General features: G+C 38.3%; 1 protein-coding gene across 1 annotated transcript in view; it reads right to left on the bottom strand.

Annotated features, from left to right (window-relative positions):
* Positions 1-20,134, bottom strand: part of LOC104000092 (protein-L-isoaspartate O-methyltransferase) — a 28,052-nt gene extending 7,918 nt beyond the window's left edge. The window contains exons 1-2 of the mRNA XM_009422039.3: positions 19,889-20,134; positions 3,399-3,669 (exon numbers count right to left, since the gene is read on the bottom strand). Coding sequence (XP_009420314.3) covers positions 3,399-3,669; positions 19,889-20,119 — 502 coding nt within the window. The 5' untranslated portion in view covers positions 20,120-20,134. The remainder of the gene's footprint in view (positions 1-3,398; positions 3,670-19,888) is intronic.
* Between the last annotated feature and the right edge of the window lie 1,247 nt (positions 20,135-21,381).

Raw genomic sequence — 21,381 nt, 5'->3', positions numbered from 1 at the left:
TACCATAGGGCTAGTCACCCCAATGTCCAACTCCACATGTAAGGGGTTGACGTTGGAGGTGTAAGGATCATTGAGTATTAATCAAAGTTTTTGCTGCTAGTTGAAACCCAATGGGGTAACAGGATAGGTTTCTTGACGGGCTCTAATACCAAACTGATATAGAATAAAGCAAGGAAGTAGAGAAAAAGAGAGAGGAAGAGAAAGGAAGAGAAAGAAAGAGAAGTGTGAGATAAGAAAGGAGAGTAAAAGACTAGAGAAGATGCAATTCTTTTCATTCAAATCTGAAAATGCTCGATCTATTGATAAGCTCCATTATTTATAAGGGTTTAGGAACCTTGATACAATTAATGAAAATGATTCCCAAGAGTAATCTCCTAAGGAATTAATATGCTTTTTAGAAATCCAAAATGTGACTTCTATGATACCTAAATAGTAAATGAGTGCACTTAATACCAAAGGAGTCCTTAGAAAGACGAAAAGATTTTTTTTTTTTTCAATAGAACTCTTAGAATTTGTATGCCAACTAATTGATGACTTTTTTATGATTTCTTAGCCTTGAATAAACTTATCTGAAATCCTTTATAAAGCTAGATAGTTCTCTGTCACTCCATCTTTGTCCTCCTCTACCATCACCCCCTCCCCCTCCCTCCTCCCAGATGGCTCCCTTCCCAATCGATAGTCGTGAGCCTTCCCAGACCCCCAACAGCTCCCCCGTCCTTGCTCCTATCCAATTCCTCCTCCTTACTCTTTTTCTTTATTATATTTTTAAAATTTTAATATTTACGAGCTTCTCGTTTCACTTGGGCGAGCACTTAGCACCATGGGGATTTTGCCACCTTGGTGCCTTTTAGGATTTAATTCCTTCGACTAGTTCAGAGGATAAAAATGACCTCCCAACGTAGACACATGGACACCTCAATGACCATGTCATCAGCCACCTCGACGAAAATTATGCTCAACAATCGAACTACCACCCCAAAGGGTGTTAGGCTATATCATCAAACACTTTAACGATAGTTATGCCAGCTTAACAGTCAAACTACCACCCTAGAGGTGCTTAGGTCATGTCATCAACCACCTTGGTGGTCGTTATAAGACCTAAGCGATCGAACTACCACCCAAAATTGGTTAGGCCATGTCATCGCCACTTTGACAATAATTATGCTACCTCAGCGATCGAAAGTGTCACCTTAGAGGCAATTAGGCCACATTATCAAGCCCCCTCAATGGCTATTCCAACTGTCCTAACTACGAATGGATAGAGATCTCAAACTATTAATTAGTATTTCTCTGTTATTATTTCTCTCTCTTCAACACCTCCTAAGCCCACTACACTTCGAACACCTCACTGACTTGAGTATCCAATGGATCGAGTCGGGAATCCCAAACATCAGTCTTCTATAGATGTTCATTTGACATCTCGAGAGTGGCGATTATGCATCAACTACTCAAATCCACATCAGTTTAACCATCCCCGATCGCTTTTCGAGATATCAAGTTCTACTACCATCTCGAGTCCCCAACTAAGTCAGGTACTTTGAAGATAACAATTCCTACTAAGTATTTGAGTTTATAATGTTTGGATGCAATGCCCAAAACATTTGGTTTTGCTTGAAGCTTGGGCTTATAAAAGAACAATCTTGGAATAACCAAACTAGTATCTAAAAGGAGTGAATCATCAATTAAATGGCGATATTGGATACAAAATTGAGGGATTTCTTCTAGAGTTCAATATTTCACCCGGATTGTAAGCAACTCCCCTCCTTATCACTGACAATGTCACCTCAAAATGCCATGTTACTACTTCCCAGTACTAAATAGGTCAAAGGAAATAATTAACACTTAAAAGCAAGTAAACTACAAGGTATATTTCATTTTAAACAACTTGGATCGATCATCATTGGTTTCTTTTCTGTATTTAATTACCAATGGCAGAGTCCTGAAAAAATGATTTCTTCTACCATGTCGATGACATGAATCATGCCACCGCCACGAAGAAGTCTCTTATTTCTTTTATTACACATGTATGCTATTTACAAGACTCAAGACCTTTACACTAAGTACAACCTTATCATGGATCATGGTGCCAAGGTAGAACCTTTATTTTAAGACTCCAAACAATTATAGTTGGATATTATTGTTTTCAAATTTTACAAAATTATGAAAAACCAGACAGTCCACTTTCAACTGTATTCAGAAAACTAAAAACATTATGCACCACACTATAACCATCTTCTATAAATAATATACTAAGGTTAAACCTAAACCTACATCCATGTCAACAAGTCATGATATCCCAACTATTAGTGATGGCCTACATAGAAATCTTCCCTCTATTGAGCTATGTAAAAAGCAATAACTCTAGTTAAATCAAGAGCATTCATACCTATATCCATGTCAAATACTTAATATGAATTAGGCTTTATAGTTCTGTGCACAACAACCTGGGAAGCATGGACACTTCAAATATGTGCTATGTCCTTGTAAAATCACTGTGGTTCATTAAAACTTGTTGGGTATAATACCTTATGTCAAATACTGGCAACAATTATGTCACTGGGACATTTAATTTAACATTTGATATATCCATTTCACATATCTTTGTGAATGTTTGCTACTGATATAAGTGTTATGATTCTCATACAGATATCATATATGATGATCATAGATTCTCTAAATTGTATAGAGTATAAAATTATCATAATATATTGAAAATGTATATGCATAAATTGCCATGTCAATTTGTGTCATATCCTACTTTATAAAATCGACTGTGCAAGTGTACGACTATCATGTCATGTCTATGTACATGACATTCCAATTCTTTCTAGATAAAATTTAACAGAAAATAAAAAACCTGCAATTTGGACCCTTTAACCAAAAGATCAAGAAACACAGGATACTGACAACTCCAACAGAACTACTAGCATAATTGTTCTAAGTCTCGAAGAACCTCGTGGTAGCTGCAATTCTAACAAAATAATCTCCATTAACGCATCAACAATGTAGAACATGACTACATGAATGTTGCATAAACAAAACCTATGTTAATTAAATAAAGTTTCAATAATTTCAAGAGCCAAGAACACAAAAAACAATAATAACTTAATCATCGAAAGAGTCAAAACTTAGACCGGAAGAAATAAAGACTGCTCTGAATGAAAGATCCTCTGGATTCAGAGATTGGCAATGCTTTTGCTAATTTTAAGGACTTGCTATGCAATGTCAGCAAAAATATTATAAAGATAATTGTTTAAGCTATAGATGCCACATATATCCACATCCAGTTTTTTTTTTCTTTTTTGCATCCCTGTTAGAGCATAATGAGTGAGGGAAAAAATAAAAAATATATACAAAATAAGGGTGACAAAGCAGAACAAACAGATATATAAATGGACCTGAACCAACATCCAAAGCTCTCATTCCTGGCTGCAGATGCTCCCTCAGTAGCTCTAGACAAGCTGCATGCATATGAGGTGCAGAAATAGTTGCATTATAACCTATCAGAATAGGGGTATCAACATAAGGTGCGCTGCCAGGAGGTACAAATAACCCCCTGTCAATTGCCTCCATTACTTCTGCCACTTTCTTTGACTTGATTATTCCATACAGCTGCAAACGTTCTACAAGTTCTTTGTTTCTACCAAGTGATCCACTAGTCCAAAGCCTCTGTAATGGTAATAGCATCAATGCAGCTCATCATCAAATACTTACATGCTTAGAAAAACATGTATGTCGATATTAATCCTTGAATTAAGATCTCATGATGTAGGAAATTATTAGATGCTTATAAAACACAACTTCTGGAAGAATAATTGTTGAATACCAAGAATTAACCAAACTAAGTCTACTTAATCTTCTCCTAGAAAGGCCTTTAACACCAGTGCTACATGGATAGAGACGTGAGATTTGATACACACATGTAGTCAAATGCCTAATCTAGCAAGGAAAACAAAATTCAATAAAATACTTATTTGTGATCACATCAGAACATGAAATATCAGAAATTCACAGTATTGAAATAGTAGAAGTTCGCAATATCATAAAGTATCATACTCAGATTGTTTAACTGTCTGATATTGAAATAATTGTTAAAGATTCTGACATATGTCCAATTGCAAACACAGACATGCATCCCACATGGCTTATAGGTATGGTACTTATCAGTGGACCTTCTAAGTTATGAGACATATATGAAGTTTAAACCAACAGCTTGATTTGACATCTTAGAACAAGTCAATGTTTCCGAAGAAACAAAAGGCACAACCACATATTTCATTGCAAAGTTGAAGGTAGTCTATGACAACATCTGAAGACAATGCATCAAGTTTAATGTAAAATACCCTATCATGGAAAGCAACACACTTCATTTAAAGAAGGAAGCAAGATACACTCGTACTAGAGGATCATACATAATGAGAGAATTTACAAATAAGGAATTGGTGAAATATGGTGTCATATGTTTTGTCCCTTTATCTCTATTCTTACAAAGTGCGGATATATATATATATATATATATATATATATGGAATGAGGAAAAGTGTAATGACATCTTTGCAATCATACATAAAAGATGAGACAGTCAACTTCGTCATCCGCTACATGGAACAAGACACTATTTAAACCTATTTTTTTTGGTCATAACTCCTCCATTGAGTTTGATATAATAGTTGTCTTTGGGTTATATCAATGCATTGCAAGATTGGTTCCTAATCTTAAAACTCAAGATAAGATCACAAATGAATTGTCTTTATGTAAGAATGCTATTGGTCTTCTTTGAAATTCTTATAGTAATTTGGTCGAGGAATACTAAGTATCCAGGTATTCGTAAATTCATATAATTAAACATATATCCATTTTTAAAGTATATTATTGCTAACGGTTTATAATTTGCAGCTAAGTGGTGGATTTTATTTGAAAATTCCACACTGAACTTGCAAGTTGCAACAATTAGCTATCAAGATTCTAAATTTGACTTGTAGTGATGTGGGTTATGAATGCAATTAGAGTATTTGTGTTTTGATAATGTTAGTATAAGAATCAAGAACAATCTAGTTTCAACCAATATTGATAGAATTAATTGCATCTTTAATTCGCATGGCATGATAGATACATACAAAGAAAAGAAATTAATGGCTAGATCTTGTCTATAAAAAATATAATCAAAGGTTCCAGGCTCATTATAATTCGTGAGAGACCATTGGTCTTATTTTGTTAGATGATATTGATGTTTCAAACGAATGGCTGGTGGGAGTTTAATTCGTTTAACAAGACAGATTCATACAAAGAAAAAATTTTGTTAAAGCATCAATGACTACACCATCTTCTCTACATAAGATATAATCAAATGTTGAATCTCGTATTTTGATGATGAAACTACTTGATATATGTTTATGATTTAATCTGCGTTTTGAGTGACGCAGGGTGCTTCGATCAGGAAGAAACAATTAAAGCAGGAACATCATGTTGAGCCGGAGGAACATGTCAGAAGATTGGACGTCGGGCCGGTGGATCGGTCGACGTATCGACAGAAGGCTTCGGGCCGTGGATTCGGGCATCGGGCCAAGAAGAGCGGGTATTGTGCCAAGGATATCGGAGTTGCGGAGTCAACTGGCCGATTGGGCAATAGGCTGCAGGAAAGGACGATGCGCCGAAGAATCGGACGAAGCGTCGAGGGACCAATGACATGCCGGACAACTTGGTTAATTGCTTAGGATTAATTGTCTCGATCGAAGTTTTTCTTTAATTGTGCAGGATTAACTATGATAACGATGAAGACATAAAGCGAAACAAAGTGTCGGAGTCAAGCGCGAAGGATTTGTTGCGAGTTCGAGAGTTCGACGGAAGTCCGAAGGTTCGTTGGGAGTTCGCGGAGCTCGCCGAGAAAGATCGGAGCTTGCCGAAGAAGCTCGTTGGAACTCGCTAAGAATAAATCGTGAAGTCTAGGAGCTTGCCGGGAGTCCGCAGAATGGTTTCCGAGAGTTCATCGGAAGACCGCCGGAAGTTTGCCGAAAGCTCGCCAGAAGAAGTCTTGACTTGCGGACTTTGTAATAGCTTAGAAAATGTCTTTAAAATCATAGTTAGCACATTAATTAGGGTTAGGATTAGGTGTTAATCCTATAACCCAAGTAGGGGTCAATTAGGCCCAAGTTCGGACTGGTTTGGGCCAAGTTTGGAGCCAAACCAAGTGAGCTGAAATAGTGAAAGAGGTGGCACCGCCCCAGCCAGGAGGTAGCACCGCCCAGGCTATGTCTCCCAGCGAGACTGGGAGGTGCAACCGCCCCAGCCAGGAGGTAGCACCGATTGGGGCTCAGTCTTCGAGCAAGACTGGGCGGTGCAACCTACCTGACAGAGAGGTGGCACCGCCTGAGCTCAGTCTTCGAGCTCTGCCAGGCGGTGCAACCTCTCCAGTCAAGAGGTGCAACCGCCTGATCCCGGAATTCCGGGATTTGATCGTTTTAAGCTCCAAATTTGAATTGGGTTGGGGCCTATAAATACCCCACCCATTCAGCACTGAAAAGAGAAAGAACTTACCCGAAATCTTGATCTTTTCAGTGGTTCTTAGAGCTCAAAACTGCTAGTTTTCCTCCTCCTTCTGTTCTTCAAGTTTGAGTTGTAAAGAGAGGAGAGAAAACATCTGTAAGGGTTGTCTCCTAAGCCCGTCAAAAGGAGTGAATCTGTAAGAGGGTAGTTGGCCTTCGCCTATTGAAGGAAGGCCTCTAGTTGATGTCGGTAACCTCATCGGTGGGGGAAGCCAAAAGTTGAGTAGGTCAAGACTGACCGAACCACTCTAAATCTCTGGTTTGCGTTTATTTTGAGCACTTTATCATTACTGCAAACCTCCTACATAGCTACTGCTCTCTACGCTTTTACGAACGAGTTCTGTGCAGTTTACGTTCATGTCTTAATTCCATTTACAAACTGCAAACTGCTCTCTGCGCTTTTACGAACGAATTCTGTGCAGTTTACGTTTACATCTTGATTCCATCTACAAACTGCAAACTGTCTCTCTGCGCTTTTACGAATGAGTTCTGTGCAGTTTACGTTTACGTCTTGATTTCACTTACAACTGCAAACTATCTTCTGCGCTTTTTTTACGGACAAGGTTCTGTGCAGTTTACGTTCACGTCTTGATTTCATTTACAACTGCAAACTGTCTTCTGCGCTTTTACGAACAAGGTTCTGTGCAGTTTACGTTTACGTCTTGATTTCATTTAGAACTGCAAACTGTCATCTGCGTTTAGACGCAAACTGCGTTTAGACGCAAACTGCGTTTAGACGTAAACTGCGCTTAGACGCAAACTGCGTTTAGACGCAAACTGCGTTTAGACGTAAACTGCGTTTAGACGTAAACTGCGCTTAGACGCAAACTGTGTTTAGACGCAAACTGCGCTTAGACGCAAACTGCGTTTAGACGTAAATCTGCGTTTAGACGTAAATCTGCGTTTAGACGTAAAACTGCGTTTAGACGCAAACTGCATTTAAACGTAAATTGTGTTTAGACGTAAACTGCACTTAGTCATAAGTTATCTTTGAGTCGGCTTTTGCTTCAAAACTGATTTTTATCGAACGAACGCAGCTTTTGTTCGCTAAAAGATATCCGCTGCACTAATTCACCCCCCCCTCTTAGTGCTCTCGATCCTAACAATTGGTATCAGAGCGGGGTATTTCTCATTTCGGATTTACACCCGAGAGAAATGGCTCTTCAAGAGGGCTTTTCGGTCTTTCGTCCACCGTTCTTTAACGGATTGGACTACACTTATTGGAAAACTCGAATGAGAGTTTTCTTGATTTCTCTAAATCTGGATTTATGGAATATCGTTGAAAACGGTTTTCAACTTCCCTCTAAACCGATGAACGAATGGTCGGATTTAGAGAAGAAGTATTTTTCTTTAAACGCAAAGGCTATGAATGCCTTATTTTGCGCTTTGGACAAAAATGAGTTCAATCGGGTTTCTTTGTGCGAAACGGCTTTCGATATTTGGCGTGCTCTTGAAATCACGCACGAGGGAACTAGTAGAGTCAAAGACTCGAAAGTTAATATTTTACTGCATGATTTCGAGCTTTTTCATATGAAACCAAGCGAAACCGTTGTTGACATGTACACCCGTTTTACGGATGTCGTCAATGGTTTAAAATCACTTGGTAAAAGCTTTTCGGATTTTGAACTCGTTAACAAAGTTTTGCGCTCACTTTCTAAAACTTGGGATTCAAAAGTAACTGCTATTCAAGAATCGAAAAACTTGAACCAATTTCCACTTGAAGAACTAATTGGTTCATTGATCACATATGAAATGACGTGCAATGCACGTGAAGAACTTGAGAACCACCTTCCAAAGAACAGGAAGGATTTGGGACATAGAACATTTGAAGACCACTCGAGCATAAGCTCAAGTGATGGTGAACTTCAACTACAAATGAAACAAAAATTAAAAAGTAAAAAGAACGGAACTACTTGCTTTGAACGCAAGAAGAAGAACAAAAACTGGGATGAATCGAGCTCCTCCGAAGACGAGGAGAAAATCAACAAAGGCGAGGTGGCAAACTACGCCTCTACGCCTTTCGACGCTAAGGTAATCAAAATGCCTTTAATTTACTTCGAAATTACATGATGTTCTTCATGATGCATTTTTCTTTTTCTTTAAATTTTCTTGAAAATTATATTTTTAATAATTTAATAATGTAAATGCAAAAATATGAAATGATATGGTTGCTATTACTGATAATGATATGGTTGCTATTACTGATGATAATATGGTTGCTATCACTGATGCTATGATTAGGTCGTACTTGCATCACCAAGAAATATATGATTGCTATCATTGCTATATGCCCTGTATCAAGATATCAAACAAAAAATTTGCATCATACGAGCTGATATCTTACCATGTGATGCAATGCTACACTTGCTAAAATATTCGAAATGTGTACATCATGCCCTGTATCAAGATATCAAACAAAATCTTGTTTCACAGTTTTACGCATTGATATCTTACCATATGATGAAATGCTACAATTGATGAACACTTGAAATGTAATCCTCTATCTTATTGATTTTTCAATAAATCTATGCTTGTCATACGTGAATTTATTGAATGTAATTTTGAGGATGATTTCAGATTTGACAAATGCTTGATTCGTATTTACGACATAAGATACACTTTAAATATGAATCATGCATCAATCATGTTAAATACTTTTCCCATCTTATCGAGATTAATGATTTCATGATATTGTGTGAATCTCGAAATTGATTTTGATGAAATAGTAATAACGTTATTCATGTTATGAATCTTAAAAATGATAATATGCTTCATGTGATAATATGAATACACGAAACACTTATGATATGATTTTTATACAATTCCGTGTATTCATAAAATATTTATTTCCTCATCCAATAACTTTTCTTGATATTCCTTATGAGATGAAATGAAATAATGCATGAAATACAAATGAGGAGTTATTGATCATGCATGGTAGGATATAATTTGACAAAATTGATACCATCATGATATGAAACATTTATGATTTGCAATTATGCATGCAATACTTGTGCTTTCTAATTATGATGTGATGTATTGCATATGATGTAAATCATGATGAGTGCTAAGTTACACATTTTGAGAAGAAATTGCTATATTGAAACATTAATGTAATTATGAATGATGATATGATATTATGCATGTAATACTTCAACTTATGATAATGCAATGATAAAATATTCATGATGAAAAATTGTCTTGACATTCATAACTTGATTATTCATCCTTTGTCATGATTTTGAAATTGTTGTAAAAGAAAAAAAGAACTACAAAACTGTATTCTTCCTTTCTTTTTGACAATGACAAAGGGGGAGATAGCTAGCTTGCACAAGTCAAGAAGATGCAAAAACTTGATTGCTAACTTGCTTATTTCAAGAAGCAAAAATTGTCTTCTTGAAAATCACTATCTTGAATATCTCAAGAAGCAAGACTTGCAACCTGCACATTACAATAGGAAGCAATAATCATGAGCCTACACAAGAAAGTTATCTTGCATTTGCGTTCGAAATTTTTGCTAGCCTGTATAGTGCGAAACTTGTATATCGTAAAAATTGCTAGCTTGTAGTCTAAAGAGAAGCGAAAAGTTGCTATCTCAAAAGAAGCATATGTGCTATCTTGCCTATCTCAAGAGACAAAAATGCTAACTTGCACATCTAGCAAAACTTGACAAATTTGCATATTTCAAGAAACAAGAGTTGCCTTCTTGAACATCTCTAATTTGCTAGCTTGCATGATATAGAACTTGCTATCTTGAACATCTCTAATTTTCATACCAAGTGCTATCTTGTATACTGTAAAACTTGCATATCTAAAACTTGATAGCTTGAATGTTCTAAGCATGATGTAACATTTGCTAAATTTTTTGGCTTCAAAACTGCATGATGATAAAACTTGATATTATGTTTTTCATGCAATGAGTTGAACCAATATCACAAACACTTGATTGTGATACTTCTCCTTTTTGTTGATGACAAAGGGGGAGAAGTATGTTGATGAAAGTATGTTGATGACATGACATGTGATGCATAAGTTTATGCATATGTTCATGTTGACGTGTTGCAAGTATTCATGATGAATATTGCAATGACTTGAATTCAGTTTGAATTCAAGGTTCTATCAATATGGCATATTGATAGGGGGAGTTTGTTTAAACTCCGGGAGTTAAGTTTAACTCCGTCATCAAGTGGTTGTCATCATCAAAAAGGGGGAGATTGTTGAATCTCGTATTTTGATGATGAAACTACTTGATATATGTTTATGATTTAATCTGCGTTTTGAGTGACGCAGGGTGCTTCGATCAGGATGAAACAATTAAAGCAGGAACATCATGTTGAGCCGGAGGAACATGTCAGAAGATTGGACGTCGAGCCGGTGGATCGGTCGACGTATCGACAGAAGGCTTCGGGCCATGGACTCGGGCATCGGGCCAAGAAGAGCGGGTATTGTGCCAAGGATATCGGAGTTGCGGAGTCAACTGGCCGATTGGGCAATAGGCTGCAGGAAAGGACGATGCGCCGAAGAATCGGACGAAGCGTCGAGGGACCAATGACATGCCGGACAACTTGGTTAATTGCTTAGGATTAATTGTCTCGATCGAAGTTTTTCTTTAATTGTGTAGGATTAACTATGATAACGATGAAGACATAAAGCGAAACAAAGTGTCGGAGTCAAGCGCGAAGGATTTGTTGCGAGTTCGAGAGTTCGACGGAAGTCCGAAAGTTCGTTGGGAGTTCGCGGAGCTCGCCGAGAAAGATCGGAGCTTGCCGAAGAAGCTCGTTGGAACTCGCTAAGAACAAATCGTGAAGTCTAGGAGCTTGCCGGGAGTCCGCAGAATGGTTTCCGAGAGTTCATCGGAAGACCGCCGGAAGTTTGCCGAAAGCTCGCCAGAAGAAGTCTTGACTTGCGGACTTTGTAATAGCTTAGAAAATGTCTTTAAAATCATAGTTAGCACATTAATTAGGGTTAGGATTAGGTGTTAATCCTATAACCCAAGTAGGGGTCAATTAGGCCCAAGTTCGGACTGGTTTGGGCCAAGTTTGGAGCCAAACCAAGTGAGCTGAAATAGTGAAAGAGGTGGCACCGCCCCAGCCAGGAGGTAGCACCGCCCAGGCTATGTCTCCCAGCGAGACTGGGAGGTGCAACCGCCCCAGCCAGGAGGTAGCACCGCCTGGGGCTCAGTCTTCGAGCAAGACTGGGCGGTGCAACCTACCTGACAGAGAGGTGGCACCGCCTGAGCTCAGTCTTCGAGCTCTGCCAGGCGGTGCAATCTCTCCAGTCAAGAGGTGCAACCGCCTGATCCCGGAATTCCGGGATTTGATCGTTTTAAGCTCCAAATTTGAATTGGGTTGGGGCCTATAAATACCCCACCCATTCAGCACTGAAAAGAGAAAGAACTTACCCGAAATCTTGATCTTTTCAGTGGTTCTTAGAGCTCAAAACTGCTAGTTTTCCTCCTCCTTCTGTTCTTCAAGTTTGAGTTGTAAAGAGAGGAGAGAAAACATCTGTAAGGGTTGTCTCCTAAGCCCGTCAAAAGGAGTGAATCTGTAAGAGGGTAGTTGGCCTTCGCCTATTGAAGGAAGGCCTCTAGTTGACGTCGGTAACCTCATCGGTGGGGGAAGCCAAAAGTTGAGTAGGTCAAGACTGACCGAACCACTCTAAATCTCTGGTTTGCGTTTATTTTGAGCACTTTATCATTACTGCAAACCTCCTACATAGCTACTGCTCTCTACGCTTTTACGAACGAGTTCTGTGCAGTTTACGTTCATGTCTTAATTCCATTTACAAACTGCAAACTGCTCTCTGCGCTTTTACGAACGAATTCTGTGCAGTTTACGTTTACATCTTGATTCCATCTACAAACTGCAAACTGTCTCTCTGCGCTTTTACGAATGAGTTCTGTGCAGTTTACGTTTACGTCTTGATTTCACTTACAACTGCAAACTATCTTCTGCGCTTTTTTTACGGACAAGGTTCTGTGCAGTTTACGTTCACGTCTTGATTTCATTTACAACTGCAAACTGTCTTCTGCGCTTTTACGAACAAGGTTCTGTGCAGTTTACGTTTACGTCTTGATTTCATTTAGAACTGCAAACTGTCATCTGCGTTTAGACGCAAACTGCGTTTAGACGCAAACTGCGTTTAGACGTAAACTGCGCTTAGACGCAAACTGCGTTTAGACGCAAACTGCGTTTAGACGTAAACTGCGTTTAGACGTAAACTGCGCTTAGACGCAAACTGTGTTTAGACGCAAACTGCGCTTAGACGCAAACTGCGTTTAGACGTAAATCTGCGTTTAGACGTAAATCTGCGTTTAGACGTAAAACTGCGTTTAGACGCAAACTGCATTTAAACGTAAATTGTGTTTAGACGTAAACTGCACTTAGTCATAAGTTATCTTTGAGTCGGCTTTTGCTTCAAAACTGATTTTTATCGAACGAACGCAGCTTTTGTTCGCTAAAAGATATCCGCTGCACTAATTCACCCCCCCCTCTTAGTGCTCTCGATCCTAACAATTGGTATCAGAGCGGGGTATTTCTCATTTCGGATTTACACCCGAGAGAAATGGCTCTTCAAGAGGGCTTTTCGGTCTTTCGTCCACCGTTCTTTAACGGATTGGACTACACTTATTGGAAAACTCGAATGAGAGTTTTCTTGATTTCTCTAAATCTGGATTTATGGAATATCGTTGAAAACGGTTTTCAACTTCCCTCTAAACCGATGAACGAATGGTCGGATTTAGAGAAGAAGTATTTTTCTTTAAACGCAAAGGCTATGAATGCCTTATTTTGCGCTTTGGACAAAAATGAGTTCAATCGGGTTTCTTTGTGCGAAACGGCTTTCGATATTTGGCGTGCTCTTGAAATCACGCACGAGGGAACTAGTAGAGTCAAAGACTCGAAAGTTAATATTTTACTGCATGATTTCGAGCTTTTTCATATGAAACCAAGCGAAACCGTTGTTGACATGTACACCCGTTTTACGGATGTCGTCAATGGTTTAAAATCACTTGGTAAAAGCTTTTCGGATTTTGAACTCGTTAACAAAGTTTTGCGCTCACTTTCTAAAACTTGGGATTCAAAAGTAACTGCTATTCAAGAATCGAAAAACTTGAACCAATTTCCACTTGAAGAACTAATTGGTTCATTGATCACATATGAAATGACGTGCAATGCACGTGAAGAACTTGAGAACCACCTTCCAAAGAACAGGAAGGATTTGGGACATAGAACATTTGAAGACCACTCGAGCATAAGCTCAAGTGATGGTGAACTTCAACTACAAATGAAACAAAAATTAAAAAGTAAAAAGAACGGAACTACTTGCTTTGAACGCAAGAAGAAGAACAAAAACTGGGATGAATCGAGCTCCTCCGAAGACGAGGAGAAAATCAACAAAGGCGAGGTGGCAAACTACGCCTCTACGCCTTTCGACGCTAAGGTAATCAAAATGCCTTTAATTTACTTCGAAATTACATGATGTTCTTCATGATGCATTTTTCTTTTTCTTTAAATTTTCTTGAAAATTATATTTTTAATAATTTAATAATGTAAATGCAAAAATATGAAATGATATGGTTGCTATTACTGATAATGATATGGTTGCTATTACTGATGATAATATGGTTGCTATCACTGATGCTATGATTAGGTCGTACTTGCATCACCAAGAAATATATGATTGCTATCATTGCTATATGCCCTGTATCAAGATATCAAACAAAAAATTTGCATCATACGAGCTGATATCTTACCATGTGATGCAATGCTACACTTGCTAAAATATTCGAAATGTGTACATCATGCCCTGTATCAAGATATCAAACAAAATCTTGTTTCACAGTTTTACGCATTGATATCTTACCATATGATGAAATGCTACAATTGATGAACACTTGAAATGTAATCCTCTATCTTATTGATTTTTCAATAAATCTATGCTTGTCATACGTGAATTTATTGAATGTAATTTTGAGGATGATTTCAGATTTGACAAATGCTTGATTCGTATTTACGACATAAGATACACTTTAAATATGAATCATGCATCAATCATGTTAAATACTTTTCCCATCTTATCGAGATTAATGATTTCATGATATTGTGTGAATCTCGAAATTGATTTTGATGAAATAGTAATAACGTTATTCATGTTATGAATCTTAAAAATGATAATATGCTTCATGTGATAATATGAATACACGAAACACTTATGATATGATTTTTATACAATTCCGTGTATTCATAAAATATTTATTTCCTCATCCAATAACTTTTCTTGATATTCCTTATGAGATGAAATGAAATAATGCATGAAATACAAATGAGGAGTTATTGATCATGCATGGTAGGATATAATTTGACAAAATTGATACCATCATGATATGAAACATTTATGATTTGCAATTATGCATGCAATACTTGTGCTTTCTAATTATGATGTGATGTATTGCATATGATGTAAATCATGATGAGTGCTAAGTTACACATTTTGAGAAGAAATTGCTATATTGAAACATTAATGTAATTATGAATGATGATATGATATTATGCATGTAATACTTCAACTTATGATAATGCAATGATAAAATATTCATGATGAAAAATTGTCTTGACATTCATAACTTGATTATTCATCCTTTGTCATGATTTTGAAATCGTTGTAAAAGAAAAAAAGAACTACAAAACTGTATTCTTCCTTTCTTTTTGACAATGACAAAGGGGGAGATAGCTAGCTTGCACAAGTCAAGAAGATGCAAAAACTTGATTGCTAACTTGCTTATTTCAAGAAGCAAAAATTGTCTTCTTGAAAATCACTATCTTGAATATCTCAAGAAGCAAGACTTGCAACCTGCACATTACAATAGGAAGCAATAATCATGAGCCTACACAAGAAAGTTATCTTGCATTTGCGTTCGAAATTTTTGCTAGCCTGTATAGTGCGAAACTTGTATATCGTAAAAATTGCTAGCTTGTAGTCTAAAGAGAAGCGAAAAGTTGCTATCTCAAAAGAAGCATATGTGCTATCTTGCCTATCTCAAGAGGCAAAAATGCTAACTTGCACATCTAGCAAAACTTGACAAATTTGCATATTTCAAGAAGCAAGAGTTGCCTTCTTGAACATCTCTAATTTGCTAGCTTGCATGATATAGAACTTGCTATCTTGAACATCTCTAATTTTCATACCAAGTGCTATCTTGTATACTGTAAAACTTGCATATCTAAAACTTGATAGCTTGAATGTTCTAAGCATGATGTAACATTTGCTAAATTTTTTGGCTTCAAAACTGCATGATGATAAAACTTGATATTATGTTTTTCATGCAATGAGTTGAACCAATATCACAAACACTTGATTGTGATACTTCTCCTTTTTGTTGATAACAAAGGGGGAGAAGTATGTTGATGAAAGTATGTTGATGACATGACATGTGATGCATAAGTTTATGCATATGTTCATGTTGACGTGTTGCAAGTATTCATGATGAATATTGCAATGACTTGAATTCAGTTTGAATTCAAGGTTCTATCAATATGGCATATTGATAGGGGGAGTTTGTTTAAACTCTGGGAGTTAAGTTTAACTCCGTCATCAAGTGGTTGTCATCATCAAAAAGGGGGAGATTGTTGAATCTCGTATTTTGATGATGAAACTACTTGATATATGTTTATGATTTAATCTGCGTTTTGAGTGACGCAGGGTGCTTCGATCAGGATGAAACAATTAAAGCAGGAACATCATGTTGAGCCGGAGGAACATGTCAGAAGATTGGACGTCGGGCCGGTGGATCGGTCGACGTATCGACAGAAGGCTTCGGGCCGTGGACTCGGGCATCGGGCCAAGAAGAGCGGGTATTGTGCCAAGGATATCGGAGTTGCGGAGTCAACTGGCCGATTGGGCAATAGGCTGCAGGAAAGGACGATGCGCCGAAGAATCGGACGAAGCGTCGAGGGACCAATGACATGCCGGACAACTTGGTTAATTGCTTAGGATTAATTGTCTCGATCGAAGTTTTTCTTTAATTGTGCAGGATTAACTATGATAACGATGAAGACATAAAGCGAAACAAAGTGTCGGAGTCAAGCGCGAAGGATTTGTTGCGAGTTCGAGAGTTCGACGGAAGTCCGAAGGTTCGTTGGGAGTTCGCGGAGCTCGCCGAGAAAGATCGGAGCTTGCCGAAGAAGCTCGTTGGAACTCGCTAAGAACAAATCGTGAAGTCTAGGAGCTTGCCGGGAGTCCGCAGAATGGTTTCCGAGAGTTCATCGGAAGACCGCCGGAAGTTTGCCGAAAGCTCGCCAGAAGAAGTCTTGACTTGCGGACTTTGTAATAGCTTAGAAAATGTCTTTAAAATCATAGTTAGCACATTAATTAGGGTTAGGATTAGGTGTTAATCCTATAACCCATGTAGGGGTCAATTAGGCCCAAGTTCGGACTGGTTTGGGCCAAGTTTGGAGCCAAACCAAGTGAGCTGAAATAGTGAAAGAGGTGGCACCGCCCCAGCCAGGAGGTAGCACCGCCCAGGCTATGTCTCCCAGCGAGACTGGGAGGTGCAACCGCCCCAGCCAGGAGGTGGCACCGCCTGGGGCTCAGTCTTCGAGCAAGACTGGGCGGTGCAACCTCCCTGACAGAGAGGTGGCACCGCCTGAGCTCAGTCTTCGAGCTCTGCCAGGCGGTGCAACCTCTCCAGTCAAGAGGTGCAACCGCCTGATCCCGGAATTCCGGGATTTGATCGTTTTGAGCTCCAAATTTGAATTGGGTTGGGGCCTATAAATACCCCACCCATTCAGCACTGAAAAGAGAAAGAACTTACCCGAAATCTTGATCTTTTCAGTGGTTCTTAGAGCTCAAAACTGCTAGTTTTCCTCCTCCTTCTGTTCTTCAAGTTTGAGTTGTAAAGAGAGGAGAGAAAACATCTGTAAGGGTTGTCTCCTAAGCCCGTCAATAGGAGTGAATATGTAAGAGGGTAGTTGGCCTTCGCCTATTGAAGGAAGGCCTCTAGTTGACGTCAGTAACCTCATCGGTGGAGGAAGCCAAAAGTGGAGTAGGTCAAGACTGACCGAACCACTCTAAATCTCTGGTTTGCGTTTATTTTGAGCACTTTATCATTACTGCAAACCTCCTACATAGCTACTGCTCTCTGCGCTTTTACGAACGAGTTCTGTGCAGTTTACGTTCACGTCTTAATTCCATTTACAAACTGCAAACTGCTCTCTGCGCTTTTACGAACGAATTCTGTGCAGTTTACGTTTACATCTTGATTCCATCTACAAACTGCAAACTGTCTCTCTGCGCTTTTACGAATGAGTTCTGTGCAGTTTACGTTTACGTCTTGATTTCACTTACAACTGCAAACTATCTTCTGCGCTTTTTTTACGGACAAGGTTCTGTGCAGTTTACGTTCACGTCTTGATTTCATTTACAACTGCAAACTGTCTTCTGCGCTTTTACGAACAAGGTTCTGTGCAGTTTACGTTTACGTCTTGATTTCATTTAGAACTGCAAACTGTCATCTGCGTTTAGACGCAAACTGCGTTTAGACGTAAACTGCGCTTAGACGCAAACTGCGTTTAGACGCAAACTGCGTTTAGACGTAAACTGCGTTTAGACGTAAACTGCGCTTAGACGCAAACTGTGTTTAGACACAAACTGCGCTTAGACGCAAACTGCGTTTAGACGTAAATCTGCGTTTAGACGTAAATCTGCGTTTAGACGCAAACTGCATTTAAACGTAAATTGTGTTTAGACGTAAACTACGTTTAGACGTAAACTGCACTTAGTCATAAGTTATCTTTGAGTCGGCTTTTGCTTCAAAACTGATTTTTATCGAACGAACGCAGCTTTTGTTCGCTAAAAGATATCCGCTGCACTAATTCACCCCCCCCCTCTTAGTGCTCTCGATCCTAACATCAAAGACTCAAGGCTCATTATAATTTGCAAGATAGCATTGATCCCATTACGTTAGGTTATATTGATGTTTCGAACATATGGTTAATGGGAGAAATTACTAGCTTGTAAAATAATAAAGATAATCTTGTCTTTGATGATGACAGTTTGATATAAGGAGATGTAGCTAGAGTTTCAAATGTTTGAGAAATGAGAGCATATATAAGACAACTCACATGAATACAAATGCCTCAAGAGTTCATTGCCTGTAATTGTCGAATCGAAGAGAAGGAATCTTATTCTGATAAAGATGAACAAAAATATATGAATTAGCTAGAAAGGAGGATGGTGAAAAGATTTGCGATGTTGAGGATGATTAAGTGGATTCTAACGATCGTTGATGTTAATTTTGTTTTATTTCGTTATTTTTGTAATTAGATTTGGACAATATAATTTGATACCTTAAATAAATATAATTTGATATGTCAGTTTTAATTTAATGATCATATTTCTCAATAACAATATATATTTAAAATTTTAATATTCATGAGCTCCTAACACCTCGGACATTTTGACATCTTGGTGGCTTTAACTACGTTGATAAGGTCCAATGTCATTAATTAAACCTCAAGTTTTTTTTATCTAGCAAGACCTAAGTCATTAAACTTCTCGAGCTTAGATGACGAAAAGTCATCTAGAGCCACTAGGAATTTAAGAACATTTCCTAAGAGCATAAGAACAATGTTTAAGGACTGCATCAAGGATCCAAGGTTGTTGATCAGTTTTGTTTCTTTCAATTTTTGAGCTTTGTGAGAGATTATTATTATTATTATTTTAAAAATAGAATCCCCAATTTTTTTCTATTTATCATTTTCTTTCCCTATTTATTTATATGTTTCTTTACAATCTTTAATCGTGACCATTACATTCATCAATTAATATTAATATTTTATTAAATTTACCAACATCATTGACCTTCCACCATTTGGATGATTATTATTCCAAACGATTGATAAGCAATAATGATAGTAAATCGTTAAGATTATCAATGAATGTATCAGACATAATTAAAAATAGTAAATAAACAAATAAGGAACGGAAACGGTGAATATAAAAAAAAAAAATTTGGGGTTTCGGTTTTTGAAATAACAACCATAACAAACGGGAGGATTCAAGTCTGGCATATTCTGGAGAAGGGATTCTGAGTACGATCTTATCTGCTTTTTGTTACTATTCTCAAATTATAGGTTTTTTTTGTTTTAGATGAACCAAAAACTATATAAAACACCACAGATTAATCATCGCCCGTATTCTCTAGCAAGAATCCATCTTTTTTTTCTTGAGAATTCAATTCTCGGTGTATACTTAACACGAAATACAAAAGAAGATCAAAAAAGGCGCTGTATACTTAACACGAAAATGAAGATGAGCAAAGGAAAGAACGAAATTAATAAAAAGGGGACCTCCATTCGTCCGAGTAAGTGATGGGTTTGGGGCCAGCGACCAACGAAGAGAGAAGAAGAGGAGGAGGGAAGGCGACTGGAGACGGCAGAGAGGGAAGCAACAGCGGCGACGAGGAGGCGCTGAGGAGAGGAAGAGCGGGAGGAAAGGTTCGCCGTCAACACCGACACCGGATTCCAAAGCGAGACGGCAAAGAAGAAGCGGCGGCGGAGACCATACGCAAGCCGAAGCATCCGTCTTTATTAGTAGTGTCTCTGTTTCAATTTGTTTCCTTATTTAATATTTAAATATTTATTTTTAATCTTCTTGTTAGCTTTCCAGTTTTGGCTCATTATATTTGTTTTTTTATTTTATAATATAATCAATTATCTTTCGCCGCCCACGACTAACCGCATGGTCCCCGCCATAGCTTCCAATCACAAAAAGATCAGTTCCTCCGCCGACATGGCCGTCGCGAACTCGTGAGGCTCACGAACGAACATAATTCGTCACCTCAAGTGAGCCCCACTTAATTCTTCCACTCGTAAGCACGTCGAACGTACGTGCGAATCCGTTGGGTGGCGCAAATCGGCAGGATATGTGGATTTATTTTATTTTATTTTTTTTAATTTTAATGATAAGATTATAAATGAGAAATGAAAAGTCGGCAAAGGGAGGACTTGACTTGCTAATTGAGGCAAATATGATGGACTTGTTGGCTTCATAAATATATTTGTTAGACATGACTCTGCTGGGGAATATACCATTGGTTTGTTAGCATATCCAAACTCACATAACACAATGACATTAAAAAAAAGCATCTACCTTTTAGAAATTGTATGGCTTCGCACCCTTTTCGATCACAATCCGAAAAATGAATCCCTCCCTTATCCAAAAGATTCTCGAGTTATTAGCTTCATTTTCTGGTGCTGTCGTATGTCTTCGTCGTAGAAAAAGAAATTTCAAAAGAATTTTTACCAAGTTGTAGACTTGTTTCTTTTAACAAAAATATGTGCTCATACGAACGAGAGAGAAGAGAAAGGATAGTGTAGAATTCCTGTCCCCTCTCCCTCAAATATTCACTGTTCTAAGACTAGGGTTTTGATAGGACACATTGTGCTATCGCCCACGACGATGCAGACGTGAAACTTCAAATCCGATGTGGCGCGTAGCACACACGTGGCAGACAGCCGCTCGTCATCCCCTCCGTACGAACGACATCATCATGATACAATCGTCCCGGAAAACTCAGGACGACATCACGCGATACTGATCCGTGCAAGTCGATCGACGCTCGCACAAAAGCTTAAACCGGTCGATCGAGAAGCCGATCGTAGTTAATTAACCCTGTACGACCAACTCATCATCACAGGTATAAAAGCTAACCCTCCTTTGATTAGGAAGAGAGGACACTCAACTCCCCTTAACTCCACAACACTGACTTAAACTTCGAGGGGGTCGAGTCGGAAAACCCCCCTCCCGACCTCTACCTTTGTGCAAGAATTGACAACGAAAC

The sequence above is a fragment of the Musa acuminata genome, chromosome BXJ2-1 (genome assembly GCF_036884655.1).
Source record: "Musa acuminata AAA Group cultivar baxijiao chromosome BXJ2-1, Cavendish_Baxijiao_AAA, whole genome shotgun sequence".
NCBI classification, from domain to species: Eukaryota; Viridiplantae; Streptophyta; class Magnoliopsida; order Zingiberales; family Musaceae; genus Musa; species Musa acuminata.
This window is presented reverse-complemented; position numbering and strand designations above follow the sequence as displayed.